Source organism: Panthera uncia, chromosome A2 (genome assembly GCF_023721935.1).
Source record: "Panthera uncia isolate 11264 chromosome A2, Puncia_PCG_1.0, whole genome shotgun sequence".
Classification (NCBI taxonomy): Eukaryota; Metazoa; Chordata; class Mammalia; order Carnivora; family Felidae; genus Panthera; species Panthera uncia.
Window position 1 is genome coordinate 16,951,231 of NC_064816.1, and position 23,457 is coordinate 16,974,687.

General features: G+C 39.5%; 1 protein-coding gene across 1 annotated transcript in view; it reads right to left on the minus strand.

Moving 5' to 3' along the window:
* PRKAR2A (protein kinase cAMP-dependent type II regulatory subunit alpha) overlaps nt 1-23,457 on the minus strand; it is a 111,621-nt gene that overhangs the window by 29,567 nt on the left and 58,597 nt on the right. The window contains exons 2-6 of the mRNA XM_049640378.1: nt 22,589-22,624; nt 11,948-12,000; nt 8,935-9,018; nt 2,995-3,101; nt 1,162-1,315 (exon numbers count right to left, since the gene is read on the minus strand). Of these exons, the coding sequence (XP_049496335.1) occupies nt 1,162-1,315; nt 2,995-3,101; nt 8,935-9,018; nt 11,948-12,000; nt 22,589-22,624 (434 nt within the window). The remainder of the gene's footprint in view (nt 1-1,161; nt 1,316-2,994; nt 3,102-8,934; nt 9,019-11,947; nt 12,001-22,588; nt 22,625-23,457) is intronic.

Below are 23,457 nucleotides of genomic sequence, written 5' to 3' on the forward strand. Positions count from 1 at the left end.
AAAGCAAGCTCCAGGCTCTAGGCTGTCAGCACAGAGCCCAACATGGGGCTTAAACCCACGAACCGTCTGATCCAAAGTCAGACACTCAACTGACCAAGCCACCCAGACACTCCTCTCAGAACATCCTTAGTTCTACATCAGTATATCACAGAAAGGTGCTCTATTATGTCTTTAATAGGCGATTTCATTTGAGAACTATGTTGATAATGCTATGGTATACATTTAATTCTGCTTGTAAAGTAAACGTAAACAAATTATCACAGATGTCAATACCTTAAAAGTGATATTTAAAATTTGGAATTTATACAAGAGAGTAATTATTATGTTTAAGGAGGTAGTGAGTTATGGAGTGCCTGGGTGGCTCAGTTGGCTGAACATCTGACTCTTGATTTCGGCTCAGATCATGATCTCACGGTTCGTGAGATTAAGCCCTGTGTGGGGCTCTGCACTGACAGTGCAGAGCCTGCTTGGGATTCTCTCTCCCTCTCTCTCTCTCTCTGCCCCTCTCCCACTTGCTTGTGCATGCTCTCTCTCTCTCTCAAAATAAATAAACAGACATTCAAAAAAAAAAAAAAAGAAGGAAGTGAGTTATAGGTTTTGAAGGCTTGATGATGCTGAAGGAAGCAAGGTGGACTATGGACAATACAGGACAGGGATCATAGCAGGGCTGTGCCGTAGACATTCTAGGAGAGTTCTCTTTCCCAGAATATGGCAGCCAGCCTTTCTAGTCACCTAAACCTATTGGATATTGCATACACCAATGCACAAGTGGGTGGCGGGCCATAGAGAAAAGTGACTCCTAGAGATGGAAAACACTGTTGGCAGAGCTTTCCATGACAATTCTTTTTCTAGGCTGCCTCTTGTATAGAGAGTTATCTCTCCCCTCGCTCTCTTCCTAATAAAACCATGAACAGAAAGTGTAATAAGAGCTGACATGACTGCAAGGTCATAAGACTGTCTTTTCCCTGTAATCTGGAGTAAATGGTTTGTTGACAAATCACTTTGGAGAAATGGAAAAACACATTGGTGCAAGACCTTTCATAATGTCTTTTAGAGAACTGGCTATAAAATATAGTGTGAACCAACAGCCCAAGGACAGAAAACCAGAAGTAAGGGGAATCAATACTGTGCCATACAAGAGGAATCACTTCGCTAACTCACCAGTCCCCAAAGGGAGCCTTCTGAAGTGGCAACGATGGTAGCAGCTCTCGGGGTGTTGTACATCAGAGCAAGTTCTCCAAAACTGCCACGGTTGTCATACTGACCAACTGAGCGAGTTTGATTATCTTTTGTTACTAAAATATCATAGGTTCCCCTGGAAGCATAACAAGAAATAATTTCATTTATTACTTCTAATAATAAACTTAAGAACCTGGCAGGTGGCACATGAATAGAAGGTACAAATGATATAAGACAGGAGATTTCCAACAGATTTTTACTAGTATACAGAAATACAAAAGAGTTTTGCATTTTGACTTTGTATTCTGTGACCTTGATAAACTCACTTATCAGTTCTAGTAGCTTTTTTGTAGCTTGGGATTTTCTAGGGAGGATCATGATATCAGCAAACAAAGACAGCTTTACTTTTCCTTTTCCAATCTATATGCCTTCCCTTCCTCCCTCTTTTTCTTCTTTTTCATTGTCTTATTGCATTGGCTAGAACCTACAGTATAATACTGAATAGAAATAAGAGCAGATATCCCTGTCCCGTTCTTGATCTTAAGGGGAACACAGTCGATCTTTCACCATTAACAATGATGTTGGCTATAGGCTTTAAAATAAATTCCTTTAATCTGACTGATGAAAAACCACATCTATTCCTAGTTTGCTGAGAGTTTTTATCATGAAAACGTGTTGCATTTTGTCAAATGTTTTTGCTAAAGGGATCAAAATGATTATATGGGATTCCTTTTGTAGTCTGTTGAAAACCAGGATATAGAATTGATTAAAATAAAGAAACCAAAAGGTACAATTTTCTATCTATTGACTACTAATGACTGCTCGAGAATAATACTCAGAACTGACAAACATTTAGACAAACAGGTGCTCTCAATACATCACTGAGGCAAACTTAAACGTATCAATGTTTCTGCAAGATAAGTAACAACATATAGCAAATTCCTTAAAGAGACCCTTTTACCTGGTGATAACCATTTCTAGGGATTCTATAGGAGATAATCTGAAGAGGGTGGTTCCTGTCAGGTCTGAGAGGGGGTCAGAAGGAGCTGCTGAGATGGTATTAACAGCTCAAGAGCTTATGACACACTAAGGCCAGCAGATCAAATCCATATATTTCATGTCTCCCAATATGTCTTATACATGGAACAGAGCCAGAAGGGGCCAGGGACATGAAGGGTGAGGCAGTGTATTCATGTATAAAATTAGGCTGGGACTGAAAGATCCAAGTGACAATATAGCAAAATGGCTTCTTCTTCTTTTTTTTTTTTAAATACGTGTTGACTTTAAAAAAAAATTTTTTTTTAACATTTATTTTTGAGACAGAAAGAGACAGAGCATGAACGGGGGAGGGTCAGAGAGAGGGAGACACAGAATCTGAAACAGGCTCCAGGCTCTGAGCTGTCAGCACAGAGCCCGACACGGGGCTCGAACTCACGGACCACGAGATCATGACCTGAGCCGAAGTCGGCCGCTCAACCGACCGAGCCACCCAGGCGCCCCGCAAAATGGCTTCTTTATGAAATCAATTCACTTGAACACTGGCAAATAACATGTTTATAGAGAACATCTTGCTTAATTGTAAAAGAGACTTTCTAATGTTGATAATGGCAACCCAAATATGGGTTGTACTGAGGACTAAGGACAGCAGTAGATAGAGGGGGCAGGCTGTGGACAAGAGGCACAAGCTTTGAGAAGCTTGTACACCTGCTCCTAACTCCTCTCTGGGATGAACAAAAAAGCATAGGGTAAAGCACTTGCCCTGAATCATGAATCTTAGTAACTGTAGCCACACGACTGCAAAGCTCCATCTCCTACCGTTCTATGACATAAAAGTTGTCTCCATCATCTCCTTGGTCAATGACATGCTCATCAACTTTGACTGTCCTTTCAAACATGGCATCAAGGACTTGAGAAAGTTGTTCCTGCAGGGGATACACACAAAGAGAAAATATGGCTTTTACGTTTGCTAGGGCAAAAAAATGACTATGCTCATCTCAGTTTGTGACTACACAGTGGAAGTACACATATCAGACTGCTCCCATATTCAAGCAAAAACCTAAAAGCTGTCTGAAACAAATGTTTTTCCTGTGACCATTCAGCTTTGTATCTCCATGAACACAGCACAGTTGCCAAGTTTTCTGAGGCAGTACTGCTTTGAAAAAACATTTCATAATTTATGCAAAAACAGGTATATAAATCATTGGTGTCCATTCTCCCAGCCATGCCCACATGACTGTCAGGTGCCTTGATAGCTCTACTATGTCATCTGTAAAGCCATGTGATGCCATCTTCCTGTAGGTGTTGATCTTAACAGGATCATCAAATCTAAAGGGCTGAGATGGACTTAGAAATTACCTCACAGAGCAGCACAAGTGCTCTGACTAGCCACACACATCACTTAACCTCTCCAAGCCTCAGTTAATCCATATTTTAAAAAGGGTTTAATAGTTTCTAGCTCATTGATTTTTATGACTAAAAAAGAAAAACCTAAAGGAACTATTTATCGCACAACAGGTACTCCAAAATTGACATCTGTTCTTGGACAGCTATTATTGCTTCATTTATATACAACACGTACAATTGCTTACTTACCAATAACTATAACCAGAAGGTAACTATACTGATATAATGACAACAAAACACGGCTATTAAATTCTAACAAAACAGTGGTCTCAGTCTAGGGGCAGCATCCCTTTGTCAGGGAGGGAGATCAGTGACTGTCAGTGGGCACTAAAGAATATCAGTTTCAGCTCAAAGAAAGACTTTATCTTTGGAGGAATGTAGACTGAAGACCTGACAAGGAAAAATTGTACGGCTGCAGAATTCCGTGTCATTTAGTGTTCTGTCAGTGTGACTGTGCTGCCTAAAATAACTGAGTATCACTAAAAGCATGTCTTTAGTTCCACAGTCCCATGTGTGTTGAATACTGTAAAAGCTGACAAATACTAAAAAGGAAGTGCTATTCCTGTACATTCCACATTCACGTGGAATGTGAGCCCAGTGTTGCCAGAAGTCTCAAGTTTAGATACAGGTAACAATTCAAATTTTCCTGTATAATACGGACCAAACACACCTAGCTGTAACTGGCCTGTGGGCTGTCCACTGGCAGCCTCTCAGTCTGAGTAACTTTACTCTGGCCTGGACTCTTCAAAAACATCAGTGTCATGACAATAAGGTGTAAGGGGAGAATTCTAGGTTAGAGATGACTAAAATGACACCAGGGCAACCAAAAGCAACATGTGATTCAGGATTGAAAAATAAAACAAAAAAGCTATAGATAATTTTACTGGGAAAATCAGAATATGGCCTGGATGTTAAATAACAATACTGAACCAATGGTAATAGTGGTACTGTGCTAATGCAGGAAAATATCCTTGTTCTTAGAAAATACATCTTATAAAGTATTTAGTGGCTAAGAGTCAAGACGTCTTAAATATATTCATAAATAGCGCTGAACAAAAAAAAGCAGCTCATATGTATTTACGTGTGTGTACATATACAAAAGCAAGAAATGTGGCAAAATGTTAACAACTGGGGAAGGGTACATGAGTGTTCATGGAGCTATTCTTTTGACTTTCCTATAAATTTGAAAATTTCAAACAAGAAATTTGGAAAATAATTTTTTTTAATGTTTATTTATTTTGGGGAGGGAGAGAGAGAGGGAGGGAGGGAGGGGAAAGAACGAGCCAGGGAGGGGCAGAGAGAGAGGGAGACAGAGAATCCCAAGCAGACTCTGCTGTCAGCACAGAGCCCAACATGGGGCTCAAACTCATAAACTGTGAGATCATGACCCAAGCCAAAATCAAGAGTCAGATGCTTAACTGACTGAGCCACCCAGGTGCCCCAGGAAATAAATTTTTATTTTATTTATTTATTTTTATTTTTATTTTTTAAAGAATGCTTTATATCCGATATGGGGCTTGGACTCACGACCCTGAGATCAAGAGTCGCATGCTCTATTGACTGAGCCAGCCAGGAGCCCCAGGAAATAAATTTTTAAAAACTGAAATAAGGGTGCCTGGGTGGCTCGATTGTTTAAGTGTCCAACTCTTGATTTCAGCTCAGGTCATGATCTCAGTTTGTGAGACTGAGCCCCACATGGGGCTCTGTGCTGTCAGCTTGGGGTTCTCTCCTTCCTCTCTCTGCTACCACTCTTTCGAAATAAATAAATAAACTTAAAAAAAAAAACTGAAACAAATATACTCACCACAATGGCTATAATTTTGAAAGATAGACAGTAACAAGTGTTGGTAAGAATACGGAATAATCAGGAATCTCCTATATTGCTGAAGGAATACAAAATGGTACAACCACTTTGAAAAAGTTATGGCAGGTTTTTATAAAATCAAACATACCTACCCTATGACTCAGCAATTTTTCCCTCAGGTATTTTACTGAAGAGAGATGGGGGGGAAAAACATTCAAAAAAAGACTTGTACAAAATATCCATAGCATTATTCATAAGAGCTAACAACAAGAAAGAGACTTAAAAACAAAACAAAACAACAACAACAAAAGAGACTAGGTATCCATCAACAGAAAAATGGATAAGCAAACTAGTATTTTCATATAGTGGAATACTACTCAGCAACAAACAAGGAATGAACTAACATCACCAGCAATAACACATACTGATATCAGTGACCCCCTGATATGATGTTCAGGGAAGAACACAATATAATTTCTGTTGCAGGCTGGCTAAGAATGTGTGTACCTACTCTAGTCATGAGGAAACATCAGAGAAATCCAAATTTGAGGTACATTCTATAAAATAACAAACCAGTAGTCTTCAAAGTGTCCAGATCATGAAACACCAGAAAGGACTGAAAACCATGGCAGACTGAAGAGAAGTTAAGAACTAAATGCAATGTGATTTTCTGGATTGGATCCTTAACCAGAAAAAAACAAATTGGTGAAATCTGAATAAGGTTTCTAGTTTAACGAAGAATATTGTAAGAATGTTAATTTCCTGGTTTTGATAGTTGTCCTATGGGGATGTAAGATGTTAATACTGGGGGAATCTGGATGAAATCTGGTATATGGAACTCTGTACTATCTTTGCAACTTTTTTGTCAATCTAAAACTAGTTCAAAATAAAAGGTGAAAAAGGAAAAGGAATGAACTATTGATCTATGCAACAGGAATGAACTTTGAAAACTGAGTGAAAGAAGTCTCACACACAATACTGTAGGCTTCCATTCATATGAAATCCTATGAGAGACAAAATTAATTTACTGTAGAATAAATCAAAATAGTAGTTGCCTCTGAAAGGAAGGGGCAAGAATTGATCATGAGGGGGCATGAGGGAATCTTTTGGGGTAGTAGCCATCTTCCATAACTTGTTAGGGAGTTTGGGTTACCTAAGTGTACAACATTTATCAAACTTCAGAGAATGTACATAAAACTCCTGCTTTAAAAAAAAATTTTTTTTAATGTTTATTTATTTTTGAGAGAGAGACAGCGGGTGAGTAGGGGAGGGGCAGAGAGAGAGGGAGACACAGAATCTGAAGCAGGCTCCAGGCTCTGAGCTGTCAGCACAGAGCCCAACACGGGGCTCCAATTCACAAACCATGAGATCATGACCTGAGCCGAAGTCAGATGCTTAACCCACTGAGCAACCTAGGCACCCCAAAATTCATGCACTTAAAAAAAATTTTTTAATCTTTATTTTTGAGAGAGAGAGAGAGAGAGAGAGAGAGAAAGAAAGAGTGTGAGGGGGAAGGGGCAGAGAGAGAGGGAGACACAGAATCCAAAGAAGGCTCCAGGCTCCAAGCTGTCAGCACAGAGCCTGACATGGGGCTCAAACCCACGAGATCATGACCTGAGCTGAAGTCAGAAGCCCAACCAACTGAGCCACCCAGGCGCCCCAAAACTCATGCATTTAAAAAAAAATGTTGTATTTGAAAGCGAGAGAGCATGCACATGTGCTCGTACATGGTATCAGGGGAAGGACAGAAAGAGAGGGAGAGATAGAACCCCAAGCAGGCTTTGTGCTGTCAGTGCAGAGCCTCACACAGGGCTCGATCCCATGAACTGTGAGATCATGACCTGAGTCAACATCAAGAGTTGGACGCTCAACCAACCAAGCCACCAGGGGCCCCAAAACTTAAGCATTTCATTGTATGCAAACTGTATATAAAAAACTTACAAACAAATATTGAACTCTAGTTCATGCCAAAGTGTTTAAAGGAAGGTACAATGATATCTGCAACTTACTATGAAATTAACCCAAAAAAGTAAGATGGGTTAATGCAGGGGCCAGCAAACAGCTGCCTGTTTTTGTAAATAATGTGTGTGGGTTTTTTTTAATTCATTTATTTATTTTGAGAGAGAGAGAGAGAGCACAAGCTGAGGAGGGGCAGAGAGACACAGGGAGAGAGAGAGAATTCCAAGCAGGCTCTGCACTGTCAGCACAGAGCCCAACATGGGGCTCAAACTCACAAACTGCAAGATCATGACCTGAGCTGAAGTCGGATACTTAATGGACTGAACCACCCAGGTGACTGTTTTTGTGAATACTGTTTTATTGGAACACAGCCACATCCTTTCATTTATGTATCGTCTATGGCTGCTTTCCTGCTATAATAACAGAGTTGAGTAGTTATGACAGACATATTTACTACCTAGTTCTTTAAGAAAAAGTTTACTGACCCCTTTGCTGAAAGATGGGTATATGGTATACAATGCAGCAAGCATAGTAAAATGTTAATGTTAGAATCAAAGCAGTAGATAAATGTGTGTTCCATAAAAGTCTTTCAACTTGTATTTGAATATTTTCATGACAAAAATGCCAGAAAAATATAACTAAATCTGAAATTTTCATTACCATTTTTCAACATTAAAATGGTAAAATAAAATGGTATAATGGTATTCTTCAACACTAAGAAAACTCTGAATATTAGACTGACACAGCAACTTCCCTTAGAACATTAAAAGGGATTTTGTTCAGTAGATAAAGAAGCAAGTCCTCTTTCCCTTGATACAGATGGATCTTCTAGGGAAAATAAGTGACACAGACCAGTATTTCTCACAACCAGCCTTTCCTTGAGGTCATGGGCCTTGTTTTATTCCGCCTGAGACTAATAAAGCTCCTGCTCTCTATCTCCATCAAGGGAGGGAAGACAGGTTCAAGCATAGGTCCTACGCCAGAGCCCTGAGGACACACACCACTCCCCATGCCTGAGTTCTTTGCTGAGAAGTAATCACAAGAGGTGCCCCACATTCAAGGTCTGAGAAGAAGTCACACACTTCCAGTGGGTTAATTGCTACCAGAGAAGAGAACTCCATACTAGCAACTTTGGATAAATTACTCTGCAGCATAAATTCAGACCCTCCAAATGCTTTCAGCCAGGGTCATATAAACCTGAGCATTTCCTTTCAACATGGCCAAAGAGCATGGTCCTTGAAGGATACTGTCTTTGAGGAAGTACCAAAGCAATTCAGAGAAATACTAGAAGTCATCTGAAAAGCTCTTTATGATGAGTTATGGAAGTCAACACAATGCAAACATTGTAAGGAGGATGAATCTAAAGTTTTATACCTCATATGGCTGAGGCTAAGATTACAAAAACTTTTTTTTTAAGTAGGTTCCACACCCAGCACAAAACTTACAACCCTGAGGTCAAGACCCAACCTGAGATCAAGCGTCAGATGCCTAACTGGTTGAGCCACCCAAGCACCCCCACAGAAAAACTGTTTAAATGACAAATAGGAGAAAAGCCAAAATACAAAAATATTTTTAAAAACCAATGTTACCTGATCAAGATTTTTGAAAAGGAGAATATCTTTGCAAGCTTCCTGAAGTCTGCATCTCTGTTGATCAGTTTTAGGATGAATCACCTGCCAATCCAAATAAAACCAGGGAAATATTTTTATTCCAATTTAAAATCTGACTTTATTCACACATCAGTACATTTCTTTCTCCTAAGTGGGAAAAATTAAGAGCACATTTACTGTAACTTTAATTCTATACAAATACCAAGCGGGATCCTGATCATGGAGGGGCAATGTGATGGGGGTGAAGAGCACTCACCCTGGAGCCACTCACTGACTGTGTAACTGGCAGCAAGTCAGTTACCCCCCGGGAGCCTCAGTGTCCTCATCTGTAAAGCAGAGGGCTATAGACTTATTCATTCAACAAATATTAAGCATCTACTGGGTGCCAGGCACTGTTTCACTTCTGGGGACACAGCCAACACACAGATAAAAACACCAGCTCTCATCCAATAAATATGTAAAACATGTTAGAGAGTGACAGGAGAAAAATAAGAGAGCTAAGGAGAAAAACAAGGTAGAGAAGGGTGATAAAAAGTGTGTGTGTGGAGGAGGCAGATAAGGCCTCACTGAGAAGGTAGCATCTGTGTAAAGATCTCAAGGAAATGAGGATAACTTCAGGGAGTGAGCCATGTGGACATCTCTGTGGGAAGAGCACTGCAAGCAGAGGAACAGTAAATGAAAACAAGGCCTTGTGGCAGGTAAAGAGCATGTTTGAGAAATAACCAGGAGATGGGTGTGACTGATGCAGAGCGAGGGGGAAAGATCAGGAAGAGACCAAGTTGGGGGGCTGGGTGACAGTGATGCCCAAATCACAGAGGGCATTATAAGTCACAGAACCAGAACTCTTCCCTAGCCAAATGGAGGCAATTTGAAGCTTCTGACTGAGAGGTGAAAGAGATCTGACTCATGTTTTTAAAGGTTCATACCGGCTACTGACTGCAGAACAGCCTTGAGGGAAGAGTGGAAGCCAGGAAACTAGTGCAATTATTTCAGTGCCAAGATGCAGTGGTTAGGACCAAGGTGGTAACCATGGAGGTGTTGAGAAGTAGTGGAATTCTGGACATGTTTTGAAGCCTGAGCCCATTGGATTTTCTGAAAAACTGAATGTAGGTATGAAAAAATAAGAGGAGCTGAGGGTGACCCTCAAGTTTTGGGCCTGAGCCTTCTTGGGAGGATGGAGCTGCCATAAATTGAGCTGGGGGAAGACTGTGGGTGGAGAAAAATGTTTAAAGGGAAATGATCAGGAGCTCACCTTAAGTCTGAGTTGCCTACTGAAATCTAAGTGGAGACGGCAAATAAACAATGGCTATAAATGCTGCAGTTCAAACATCAACAATTTAGTAGTGGTGGTGGTGTTATCTACTAAATCATTGTTGTTGGAAGGATTAAACAAGTTCATACATGCAGTATTTAAAACAGTACCTGGCATTTAGTAGGTGCTCAAAAACTTTTATCATTATTACTGATAGTCAATAAATGTTTATTTAACCAAAAAGAAATAATCAGTGCCTAGTATAGCTGTTATAATTCAGAGACCTAAGTCCTGTCTTCACCCTAAAAAAAACTATGTTGCTTAATCTGACGAGAAATAACAAAATGTCAAAAGTATTAAGTATTTTAAATTTGTGATATTAAAAAGTTAGTAAAAAAAACTGTTTTAACTTTTAAAAGTCATCAAAAATTTTTACAATAGCCAGAATAAATTTTTTCAAAATCTACATATCTATTATAGTCATACAATGGAATAGCGTTTTATTATTAGAATACTGCAGAAATCTTTCATGGACTGCTCATTTTAAGGTACACTTGAAAGATCATTAAAGCTTATTTTAGGGGCACCTGGGTGGCTCAGTCGGTTAAGCAGCTGACTTCGGCTCAGGTCATGATCTCACGGTCCGTGAGTTTGAGCCCCGCGTCAGGCTCTGTGCTGACAGCTCGGAGCCTGGAGCCTGTTTCAGATTCTGTGTCTCCCTCTCTCTGACCCTCCCCTGTTCATGCTCTGTCTCTCTCTGTCTCAAAAATAAATAAACGTTAAAAAAAAAAAAAAAATTTTTAATAAAAAAAAAAAATTAAAAAAAAAAAAGCTTATTTTATAACATCAATCTTTGAAAAATGGTGGTTCATATTTGCTTTTATAAAAATAATTTTGTAATTATATAAAAGTTTAAAAATCTGAGTTTTTAAGAAAAGACCAAAAGTATACCATAGTCCTGCCATAACCACTGTTAACATTTGGGATATATCCTTCCAGAGATAATTCTTTGTATTAATAAATACAAAGATGGATAGATGGATAGATAAATAAATATATATGTGTGTGTATACATATGTATTTTAAAGTTTATTTACTTTTTTTACTAATCTCTACACCCAACACGGGGCTCAAACTCACAACCCCGAGATCAAGAGTTGCATTCTCTTCTGACTGAACCAACCAAGGGCCCCAGATAAATATATTTTTTTAAGTTATTTTTTTATTTTAGAAAATATACCTCATATAAACAACATTCCATGCCATTAAACTTGGTCCTGTACCATCATTTCCAATGGCTGAAGAATCTCTTGATTTGAGTACCATAATTTAGCCCCTCGTAATCCTCTAGTTTGGGTCATTTAAGTTGTTTCCATTTTTTACTATGACAACACCTCAATGATCCCTGTTTGTACATCCTCAGGAAGGATCTCAGGAAGGATCCAGCTGTTTGTTAAGGATGAGTTCTCCTTCAGGTAACTGCTGAGTCAGTTGGCTTGACTATAGTTAAGGCTCTGACAGCTACAGCTAGGCACCCCTTCTTACCACAACCCCAACTACTCTTGTTTTCATTCTTCTTAATATTTTCCAATCTGGTAAATAAAAATAATAGCATCTTGTTGAGATTTTAATTTGTACTTATTTTAATTATCAGTATGATTAGATTTGGCATATAGAGGAGGAGAAGAGTGAGTGGGGAATAAAACAATTCTACCTAATACCTTTGCATTAGTATCTTACCCTTGGATCAGTATCTTCCTCTTCCTCATCAGGGTTATAGGTCTCAGCACAGACTAAATTTGGAGAGGAAAAAAAATAAAGAGAAAAATGAATAAAACAGATGTAAGCTTTTACGGGAAAAATAGAAGGTGAACATAGTTCCCTTTCATTCACTGTTTTCTAAAGCTGTAGTAATTTTTAAAAGCCTTTTCTTCAATTAACAAATATATTAAGTACCTACTAATGCCAGGCATTCTATCAGGTGCTAAAATGCCAGCTTCCTAGGGATTGGTAGCCCCAAATAGAAGAGAGTTGATAAAATGTATCACATACTAAATCCTATGGTAATGGCAAGGACAAGTAAGGAGGTGCTATCTTTACTGAATTTTAAAGCAAGGGTGGAAAACCACAAAGTACAATATATGCAACATAAACACATATCCATCCATGTGATACTATGGAATTATCACACACAAATACTATATGATTTCCCTCATATGTGGAATTTAAGAAACAAAACAGATGAACATAGGGGAAGGGAAGGAAAAATAAGATAAAAACAGAGAGGGAGGCAAACCTAAATGGATGATGGGTACTAAGGAGGGCACTTGTTGGGATGAGCACTGGGTGTTATATGTAAGTGATGAATCACTAAATTATATTCCTGAAACCATTATTACACCATATGTTAACTAACTCGGATTTAAATTAAAAAATAAGCCCCACGTTGGACTCTGTGCTAACAGCTCAGAGCCTGGAACCTGCTTCCAACTCTGTGTCTCCCTCTCTCTCTGCCCCTCAGCCACTCATGCTCTGTCTCTCTCAAAAACTAAATAAACATAAAAAAAAAATTGTTTTAATTAAAAAATAAAATAAAGGGCCTGTGAAACACACACACACACACACACACACACACACACGGATAAATTACAAAAAGAATCAATTAAAATTGCTCAACATCACTGGGGCGCCTGGATGGCTCAGTCAGTTGAGCGTCCGACTTTAGCTCAGGTCATAATCTCACCGTTTGTTGAGTTGGAACCTGACGATGGCTCTCTGCTGTCAGCACAGAGCCCACTTCAGATCCTCTGTCTTCCTCTTTCTTTGCCCCTCCCCTGCCTTGCACACACTCTCTCTCTCAAAAATAAACATTAAAAAAAATTGCTCAGCATCATCATGTACATGAATGACTTTAAAAATAAGAATGAATTTCAAACAAAACACGATACTATGTATCAGTCTCTATTCCGGGTAGGAAATCTGAGGAAGCTGCACTGAGGGCAGACACCATGTTAAACTGCAAGCCTCTTGGTTCTCTGTGCTCTTGATTAATGTTGTCATTAACAGCTCAGTTTTCTAAACTAGAAATCTGTAACTTATCAGGGCTTCCTTCGTTCACCTTTTATCCAATGAATATATCAAATTCAACTTCAGAAATATTCTCATATCTGATCTTTATTCGATCTATTCCAATTCCTTGGTCCGGGAACTCAAAATGTCTTCTTAGAAAAATGCATTTAAAAACTTTCAATTTGGAGACAGATGGGTACATAGGTATTACTATACAAACTTTCTCTATTTCTGCATATGTATGAAAATTTTCATTTAAAAAGTTTAAAATAGTAAGCCTTCAATGAGGAGACTGGCAGCATTTTACTGATAATGATACAGTCTCGGACTAGCCTATTTCCAGGCTTGCTTTTCCTCTGATTTTGAAGGGAAGTACTTCAGCAACTTAGCTTACTTTTATATTTTTAGACATTAACGTAAGTGATGCAGCAAATGTTACAGTTTTAAAGTCTTAAGGTACAGAAGTATGATTTAAACAAAAGTAGTTATTCCCAGTAAAATTATTAATGTTTCAATTTGTGGAAAAGTATTATGCTTTTATTTTTCAAAACTGGTTTTGAATTTTTTCCCTTTTCTTTTGAACTTCAGACTTACCTCCCTTTGCCTTTTCCCTGTTTCCACCCAATCTCTCTACTTCTTCCTGGTCTTGATCCCAGATCATTTTTCTCATCTTCTATATAAAGAATCCATTTTTAAGTGTCTATGTGATTGTTGCCCCTTGTGTTTATACACATCAGGGAGCTTGTTTCAGTGCACAAGTGACTTGGGAGAAGCCCAGAGTCTGTGTGATCCCCTCTGAAGCCTCAAGAACTACACTGAGTGTCATGAGATGCTCAAGACCTACTGAAAATGAAGACTGAAAGAGTACTACAATCCCTTGTTCACGGGAATTTGTTTTGCCACAGTTCTCCAGCAGATGTCACTGGTTAGCAACATGAAACTGTACAAAGTGACCAGAGACTATCCAGCACAATTTCTTCTTCCAAATTTTAACTGATGCTTCCTTCATCCAGAATGTGAATCATTTTTTAAAATATTTTACTTTTAAGTAATCTCTAGTCCCAATGTGGGGCTTGGACTTATGACCCTGAGATCAAAAAGTCACACGCTCCACTGACTGAGCTAGCCAGGTGCCTCCAGAAAGGTGAATCATTAAATGTGCTGGTGAAAGAAAACCCTTTCATTTCTACAAAGAAATGAGCCGGATCCTGGTCACAGCCTGAGACCCTATGCTGTCCTGCGAGCTCCCATGAAGAATTAATTCAGCCTGTGCGTATTAGTCAGCTTGGGCTGCCATTACAAAATACCAGTCTGAGTGGCTTAAAGAACAGAAATCTATTTCCTCACAGTTATGAAGGATGGAAGTTCAAGATCAAGGTATTGGCACATTGTTTTTCTCCTGGGGCCTCTTCACTTGGCTTGTGGATGGCTGCCTTCTTGCTGAGTCCTCACATGGTCCTTTGTCTCTATGGTGCACTCATGGTGTCTTTTCCTCTCTCTCTCTCTCTCTCTCTCTCTCTCTCTCTTTTTTTTTTTTTTAAGTAGGCTCCATGCCCAACTAAGGGCTCCAACTCAGACCCTGAGATCAAGACATGAGCTAAGACCAAGAGTCAGATGCTTAACCAAAAATAGCCACCCTACTTCCTCTTCTTATAAGGAAATCAGTCCTACTGGATTAGGACTCCACCCTTAACACCTTACTTAACCTTAACTGCCTCTTTTTTTTCAAAGGCCCTATTTCCACATACAGTCATACTGGGGGGTTAGGCTTCAACATAAGAATTTGAGGGGGACACAATTCAGTACTTAACACTGGATTTGTAAGTTATCTTAAGTAATGCTTGGTGATATTTCAGCTGAAGATAGCTATTGGTGGAAAAAATCCTGAATACTGTGAAAGGATATTAAGACAAAAATCAGTATTCCACTGTAAGTACGTAAGCCTGAAAAGGCAGAGACACCTGGTGAAGGAAAAGCACCTATCACACAGACATGAGTGACTACCATGGCACCAGATTCTCAGCAGACTCTACTGACTGGGCACGTTCATCAGATGCTCCCTGCCTAAACGTGGCATGATGCCAACACACAAATTTCTGATTAAAATGCTTGGAAGCTTCAACATGTGTTTAATAAATGAAAGGGTTTTCTGGGGATGACATATTTTAATTAACAGAATCAGACTAACATTTCAAACTCAAAGACAGTTAATACTACTTTAGGACTATTTCAAGAAAGCCGCTTTTAAAGAATTTATGAACTCTTTTCATTTGATGAATTTATCACATGATGTAAAAGGACTGCTGTGCTAGAACTTAAACTTGGAAGGCATAGCTTTCAATCCCAAATGCTTTGCAATGGAGAGGCAGCGTCAAGCAGGGAAAGAGCTCACCTCTGAACATGAACTGGGGTCTGAGCTTGGCCCTACCCACCACTATTCACTATTTCCCTATATCCTAGATCTTTGGTCTGTCTCTTCAGTGGTAAGAGGAGATGGGATAATGATACTAAAACCATGTAAAAGGTTAATAATAGGAGGAGATATTTAAAACACAGGGCTGGGCTCACAGGACATACTCAATAACTGCTAGGTCTCTTTATGCTGCTTTACATTCCAAATTATTATTCGGTCAGACACACTGAGTTATCGTTGGAAGTCTTCTGCAATCTCTGACACAGCACATGTCTTCACACAACTAGTTATTGCTAAACTCTATGGATCACATAAGAAGCCCCATTCCCTACCTCTCTTGCCAAACTTCTTTTATCTCCTCACCTACAGCCAGAGCAGCAAGAGCTAGTTCATCCCCCTTTGAGTCTTAAGACATCCTTTTACCTAGAATGCATCCTTCTTGGTACTAGCCACACAGTAGCCATGTTTTACAACTTCCAGTGCAATTTCTGCCTCCTTCAAAGAAGTGTCTCTTGATTTTTTTTCTGCCCACAGTAATTTCTCCTCCGGATTTCTTTTTTCCTTTTTTTCCTTTTTTTTTTTTTTTTAATTTTTTATGTTTATTTACTTTTTGAGAGAGAAAGAGAGAGACAGAGTGTGAGCAGGGGAGGGCCAGAGAGGGATGGAGACACAGAATGTGAAGCAGGCTCCAGGCTCTGAGCTGTCAGCACAGAGCCCGACGTGGGGCTCAAACCCACAGCTGTGAGATCATGACCTGAGCCGAAGTCAGACGCCCAACCGACTGAGCCACCCAGGTGCCCCTCTCCTCTGGATTTCTAACCTGTTCTTTTGTTCCTTCCTTCTATCCATCCATCCACATTTACTGACATTGTTCTAAGTGTTAACTATATGCATCAATGAACAAAACAGACAAAAATTCTCTGATTGGAGCTTACCTTCTGGCATAGGGAGCTAGATAAGAGGATAAATGAGAGAGAGAGAGAGAGAGAAGGAGAGGAACAGTAAGGAGAAAATAAAGTAAGGGAGATAGGGTGTGTGTGTGTGTGTGTACTGAACCTTACTAAAGACCTAAGTGAGAAGAAGTCTTTCAAGTGACAGTCTAAAGGATATAAATAATCCACAAAGATGGTTTTGAGGAGATTTGGGAGCAAAAGTCTGATTAGACTGGCCTCAAGAGAGAATAGAAGAAGAAAAACTAGATACAGCAAATATGGACAACTCCTTCAAGGAATCTGCTATAAAGATAGAGAGACAAAAAAAGTGGTGGCTGGAGAGTAAAGAGTGGTTTAAAAAAGTCGTATTTTATTTTTTACGAAAGGGAAGTCAATGCTACATTTTTTTGCTGAGAATAATAATCCAGTTGAAGGATGCAGATTATGCAGGAGAAAGGCAGTAACTGCTGGAAGGATGAAGGGATGAGATCTAATGTATAGGTGGACACTGGACTCAAATGCAAGTAAGGAAGGATAGATGTGGTAGGAGTCTATGGAAACTATCTTCTGTTGCTTTTATTTCCTTGGTTAAGAGAACAAAATCATCTGCCAGGAATGAGAATTTGGGAGGAGGTACCGGTTTGGGGAGAGAGAAGGTAAGAAACGCTTATCTAGGAGAGCAGAGTGAAAGAAGCATGGAGACACAGTATGAATGCTGGCATCTAAAGCCTACTAGAAGTTAATGATCAGGTGCTCAAAGTAAGGTCAGCCAACGGGCCTGTGTATTTTCCCTCAATCAAGTACAGCTGTGGTGCACATACAGCCTAAGAGGACAGTTGGGATTAACCAGAATGTGTTTTAGACAAGCAAGGAAAAAAGAAAAAGGAAACTGAGGATATGTGCCACAGAGTGGTTATAATCACTGAGCAAGGAATTTAAGGTTAGTAAAAGAGGAAGTGAGGAACAGTAAAAATGAAGCAAGATCAAGTTGGCAGCGGTGGAGCAGGGCAGCAAAAGAGCCCAGGCAACATCAGGCAGCGGGAGACTGGGATCGCTGAGTATGAGTTGTGATGCCTGTCGTTCCAGAGTATGACCACGGGGGTGAGTGGTTGAAGTAGGGTGGAAGACAAGAGGTGAAGAAATGGAGGGCAAGATTTGAAGAATTATCTAGATGGAAATAAGAAGAAACAGCCCGTGGATTATTAGATAACTAAAACAAGGAAGAGAAGCGACTGACAGAATATAATAACGTGAGGTTTGAAGGCGAGGGTTTTAGGGAGGAGGGAGAGAGAATGGTTTGGAAGCAATAAGGAACAACAGAAACATTCACCCATCTATCATCAATGTTACAAGGAAAATGGAAGAGAAGAACCATCATCTGAGAAGCCTGTAGGGCAAGCCAAGCTTCAGCTAGATCAGGAAAATAATACACTCCAAAAACAGGCTGAGATTTTAGGGGATTTAGATGAAAACTGACTGAGAGGGTCAGAGGGTACAAGGAAGGGTTCTTAGAGATAGAAAGTACTCAGGACAGTGCTACCTTTGGGCACATTATCACCTTGGCTGTTCGAGTGACTTAACCTCTGCTTTGTCCTCAGTTTCTGCATCTGTCCACTGGGGATAATCATGGCGTGTACCTCATAGTACTAATGTGAGGATTATGTTCAAGGACATAAGGAAGGCAATTAGAGAGATCTTAAAATGTGCACCTACCACACAGTCTGCACTAAAAAAATGTTAGTTATTCCTACAGGCTATTTTCTCTCCCTGCATAATCATTTTGATTCTTCTAAGAATCTTTTACTTTCACTTAACATTTGAATAATATTAAAAAGTTTTTTTAATTTTTTTTAACGTTTATTTATTATTGAGACACAGAGAGACACAGAGCATGAGCAGGGGAGGGGTAGAGAGAGGGGGAAACACAGAATCTGAAGTAGGCTCCAGGCTCTGAGCTGTCAGCACAGAGCCCGATGCGGGGCTCGAACTCACAAACTGCGAGAACATGACCCGAGCTGAAGTTGGTCGCTTAACCAACTGAGCCACCCAGGTGCCCCAATATTAAAAAGTTTTAGGGGCGCCTGGGTGGCTCAGTCAGTTAAGCGGCCGACTTTGGCTCAGGTCATGATCTCGCGGTCCGTGAGTTTGAGCCCCGCGTCGGGCTCTGTGCTGACAGCTCAGAGCCTGGAGCCTGCTTCAGATTCTGTGTCTCTTTCTCTCTGACCCTCCCCCGTTCATGCTCTGTCTCTCTCTGTCTCAAAAATAAATAAACATTAAAAAAATAAAAATAAAAAAATAAAAAAATTAAAAGTTTTAAATCTTCAATAAGACTGCAAACTCTAAGGAGGAGGGATGATATCATGTACTTGTCTGAGTTCTCCACAGAGTTCAAGGCCTAAACAACACTGACAGAAAGCCCAAGCAGCAATTCATGAACTAACACCACCTGTGACCTCTGCAGAAGATGTCACTGTACTCTCTCATCTCCGAGATCTGTCTTACACATGTCAAGAGATATCACTAATTGTCTGGGGAAAAAGGGGTATAGGGCAAGGATAAACAGAAATGGGAGATAATAGTGCATATAGATCTCACACCAACCTTAACTGCCACTCTATTTCTTCTCTGTAGCTGTCTCTCTACACATAAGAACATATTTTTTTCTATCTCCTTTCAACAGACTTTGGTGTACAACTTACCAAAGGCTTTCTGAAACATAAATGAGCAGATTTTCTCAAAGAAAAGGATGGAGGGATAGAAAAGGGATTCCAAGTGTTACTAGAAATTAGGTCATATGATAGTTTAAAATCAAGAAACCTTCCCAAGAATGAAGAGATATAAAAGAATGGTGTGAGGGGTGCCTGGGGGGCTCAGTTGGTTGAGCGTCTGACTCTTGACTTAGGCTCAGGTCATGATCTCAGGGTCTGTGAAAATGAGCCCCAAGTCAGGCTCTGTGCTGACAGCACAGAACCTGCTTGGGATTCTCTCTCTCTAACTCTCTCTCTCTCTCTTTCTTTCTCTGCCCTGCCCCGCTCAAATGTGAGCATACACACTCTCTTTCTTTCTCAAAATAAATAAATAAACATTAAAAAAAAAAAAAGAATGAGGAACACCTAGGTGGCTCAGTCAGTTAAGCATCCGCCTTTGGCTCAGGTCATAATCCCACAGTTCAGGAGTTGGAGCCCTGTGTCAGGCTCTGTGTAGACATCTCAGAGCCTGGAGCCTGCTTCAGATTCTGCATCTCTCTCTCTCTGTCTCTCTCTCTCTGCCCTTCCCCCAACTTGCACTCTGTCTCTCTCTCAAAAATAAACATTAAAAAAAAAAATGATGTGATACATACAGCTCACATAGTAATTCTAAAACACATTAACCTCCCTACTATACAATCATAGAAACTCTAAATGTATCCAAAACTCAAACATTTTACTTATAAGGAAACTTGCAGAAAATATATTTATCAGTTCTGTAAAAAAAAGGAGGACTCTTCTTAGCTTCAGAGAAATCACGAAAAAAAAGAAGATATATATATTCAATAAATATTTAGTGAGTGCTTGCTATGTGCTAGGCAGTGTTCATGGTACCAGTCACATATTAAAATTCAAGTCAATAAAAAATAGCAAAATTAAAATAAGCAGCACAACCAACTTGGGAAACGTTGCATTGAAACTTTCAAAAGGTTAAAAATGATGACAGAAATTTGCTCAAACTTACAAAAAAATAATCGCGATCATAATAGATAAAAGAGAAAAATACTACCAAACTAGTCCCATAGGAGAAAATAAAACATTTCTCATATTTGGAAAACACTCATTTTTGTTAATAATCAAAGGAGTGCCAAATAAAACAATCTGAGGTACTATTTTACATCTAAATTAAAGTAGTAGGCACCACCTATATCAGTGAGACAGTGGCAGAAGAGAGGCCTTTGTAGGGTGTTCTTTCTCCCTGCAGTCTATTCTGTAGAATGCCTCTGGAAAGCAATACACAGAAAAATCCAGGCAATGCTCAAGTCTCCAACCAGAGAGTGCTACTCAGCACTATAACTGAGGAAATAATTTTAGTGGTTCAACAGTGTATGCAAGAAGTTAATACAGCATAATCTAGAATACCAGAGAAATAGCAATACAAAAAGTAGTTTTTATGAATAGACATTTTCCCAAAGAAGACATCCAGATGGCCAACAGACACATGAAAAGATGCTCAATATCGTTTATCATCAGGGAAATACAAATCAAAACTACAATGATGTATCACCTCACACCTGTCAGAATGGCTAAAATCAACAACACAAGAAACAAAAGGCGTTGGCAAGGATGTAGAGAAAGGGGAGCCCTCTTGCACTGTTGATGGGAATGAGAATGGTGCAGCCACTCTGGAACACAGTATGGAAGTTCCTCAAAAAGTTAAAAATAGGCGCGCCTGGGTGGCTCAGTTGGTTAGGCGCCCGACTTCAGCTCAGGTCATGATGATCTTGAGGTCCATGAGTCTGTGCTGACAGCTCAAAGCCTGGAGCCTGCTTCATACTCTTTGTCTCCCTTTTGCTCTCTGTTCCTCCCCAGATCACACTCTGTCTCTCTCTCTCTCTCTCTCCCAAAAATAAACATTAAAAAAAAAAAAATTGGGGCGCCTGGGTGGCTCAGTCGGTTAAGCGTCCGACTTCAGCTCAGGTCACGATCTCGCGGTCCGTGAGTTCGAGCCCCGCGTCGGGCCCTGGGCTGATGGCTCAGAGCCTGGAGCCTGCTTCCGATTCTGTGTCTCCCTCTCTCTCTGCCCCTCCCCCGTTCATGCTCTGTCTCTCTCTGTCTCAAAAATAAATAAACGTTAAAAAAAAATTTTTTTTAATAAAAAAATAAAAAAATAAAAAAATAAATTAAAAACAGGACTACCCTAGAATCCAGCAACCACACCACTAGGTATTTACCCAAAGAATACAAAAATACTAATTCATCTCTCTTCCTCCGCCCCACTTGTGCTCTGCCTCTCAAATAAGTGTTAAAAATTTTTTTTAAAAAAATACTAATTCATAGGGATACATGCACCCCAATGTTTATAACAGCATTATCTACAATAGCGAAATTATGTGAATGGCCCAAGTGTCCATCAATTGATGAATGGATAAAGAAGATGAGGTGTTTATATACAATGGAATATTACTCAACCATAAAAAAGAATGGAATCTTCCCATTTGCAATGACATGGATGGAGCTAAGTGAAATAAGTCAGTCACAGAAAGACTAAGAAGCATATGAATTCACTTACATTGGAATTTAACATGTGGAATTTAACAAAACAAATGAGCAAAGCGTTGTTAAAAAAAAAAAAAAAAAAAGGGGCGCCTGGGTGGCGCAGTCGGTTAAGCGTCCGACTTCAGCCAGGTCACGATCTCGCGGTCCGTGAGTTCGAGCCCTGCGTCAGACTCTGGGCTGATGGCTCGGAGCCTGGAGCCTGTTTCCGATTCTGTGTCTCCCTCTCTCTCTGCCCCTCCCCCGTTCATGCTCTGTCTCTCTCTGTCCCAAAAATAAATAAAAAATGTTGAAAAAAAAAAATTAAAAAAAAAAAAAAAAAGAGAGAGAAAGAGGGAGGCAAACCAAGAAACAGACTCTTAACCATAGAGAACAAACTTATGACTACCAGAGGGTAAGTGGGTGGGGGGATGGGTTAAACAGGTGATACGGACTAAGAAGTACACTTGTTGCAATGAGCTATATGCAAGTGTTGACAAAAAAAGTAGTTTTCAGAAGTCATAATTATGAACATGGAAAAATACTAATGACATAAATGAGACAAACTAATATGTACATATATACTCAGAACTTGAAACAGAATGGAGGAATTGCAGGTAATTTTTATAATGTTCTGTAATGCTGCTAACTTATCTTTTTATTTACAAGATCAGTTTATTTTTATTTAAAATAATCCCATCTTAAAACAGCATTTTGGCAGTATGTTATGAAAGAGAATACATACCTGATACTCGCCGATCAAATCTGCCAGGAATTGGGACTGCAAAACAAAGAAGAAGCAACATTCAGGCATCATTATGTCACATGACCCCACCTTTAACAATAGAACTAAAAGCACTTTAATACCAAATGTTGGGTCAATTCATACTCTTCTATAATCAACCACAGAGAGTAGTTCAACATGATCATATAAAGGCAATATAAAGAAGAATTTATCTTTTTGAAAACAAGCTCATTATAACTTCAATGTACTCAAGGTGGCAAATTTACTTGTTTACATTCATGTTCATCTAATTTGTATCATATTGGGACACCTGGGTGGCTCAGTCGGTTAAGCATCCAACTCTGGATTTCAGCTCAGGCCATGATCTCATGGTTCATGAATTCGAGTCCCACATCTGGCTCCACACTGGCCGTGTGGAGACGGCTTGGGATTGTCTCTCTCTCCCTCTCTCTCTTTCAAAGTAAATAAGTAAACTTAAAATTTTCTTAAAAATAATAATTTGTATCATATCAAATGAATAAGAAGTCTACTGGGGCACCTGGGTGGCTCAGTCGGTTAAACATCTGACTTCAGCTCAGGTCATGATCTCATAGTTCATCAGTTCAAGCCCCGTGTCGGGCTCTGTGCTGACAGCTCAGAGCCTGGATCCTGCTTTGGACTCTGTGTCTCCCTCTCTCTCTGTCCCTCCCCTGCTCATGCTCTCTCTCTGTCTCACAAAAATAAATAAAATGTTAAAAATTTTAAAAAGTCTACTAAATTTATTGGTAATGATATTAAAAAGTTAAATTTTCTTCTTTAATATTCTTCAAAGATAATACCAAGACTGCCAGATAATAGCATTTAAATTTCATTTTACTTTTTATTTATTT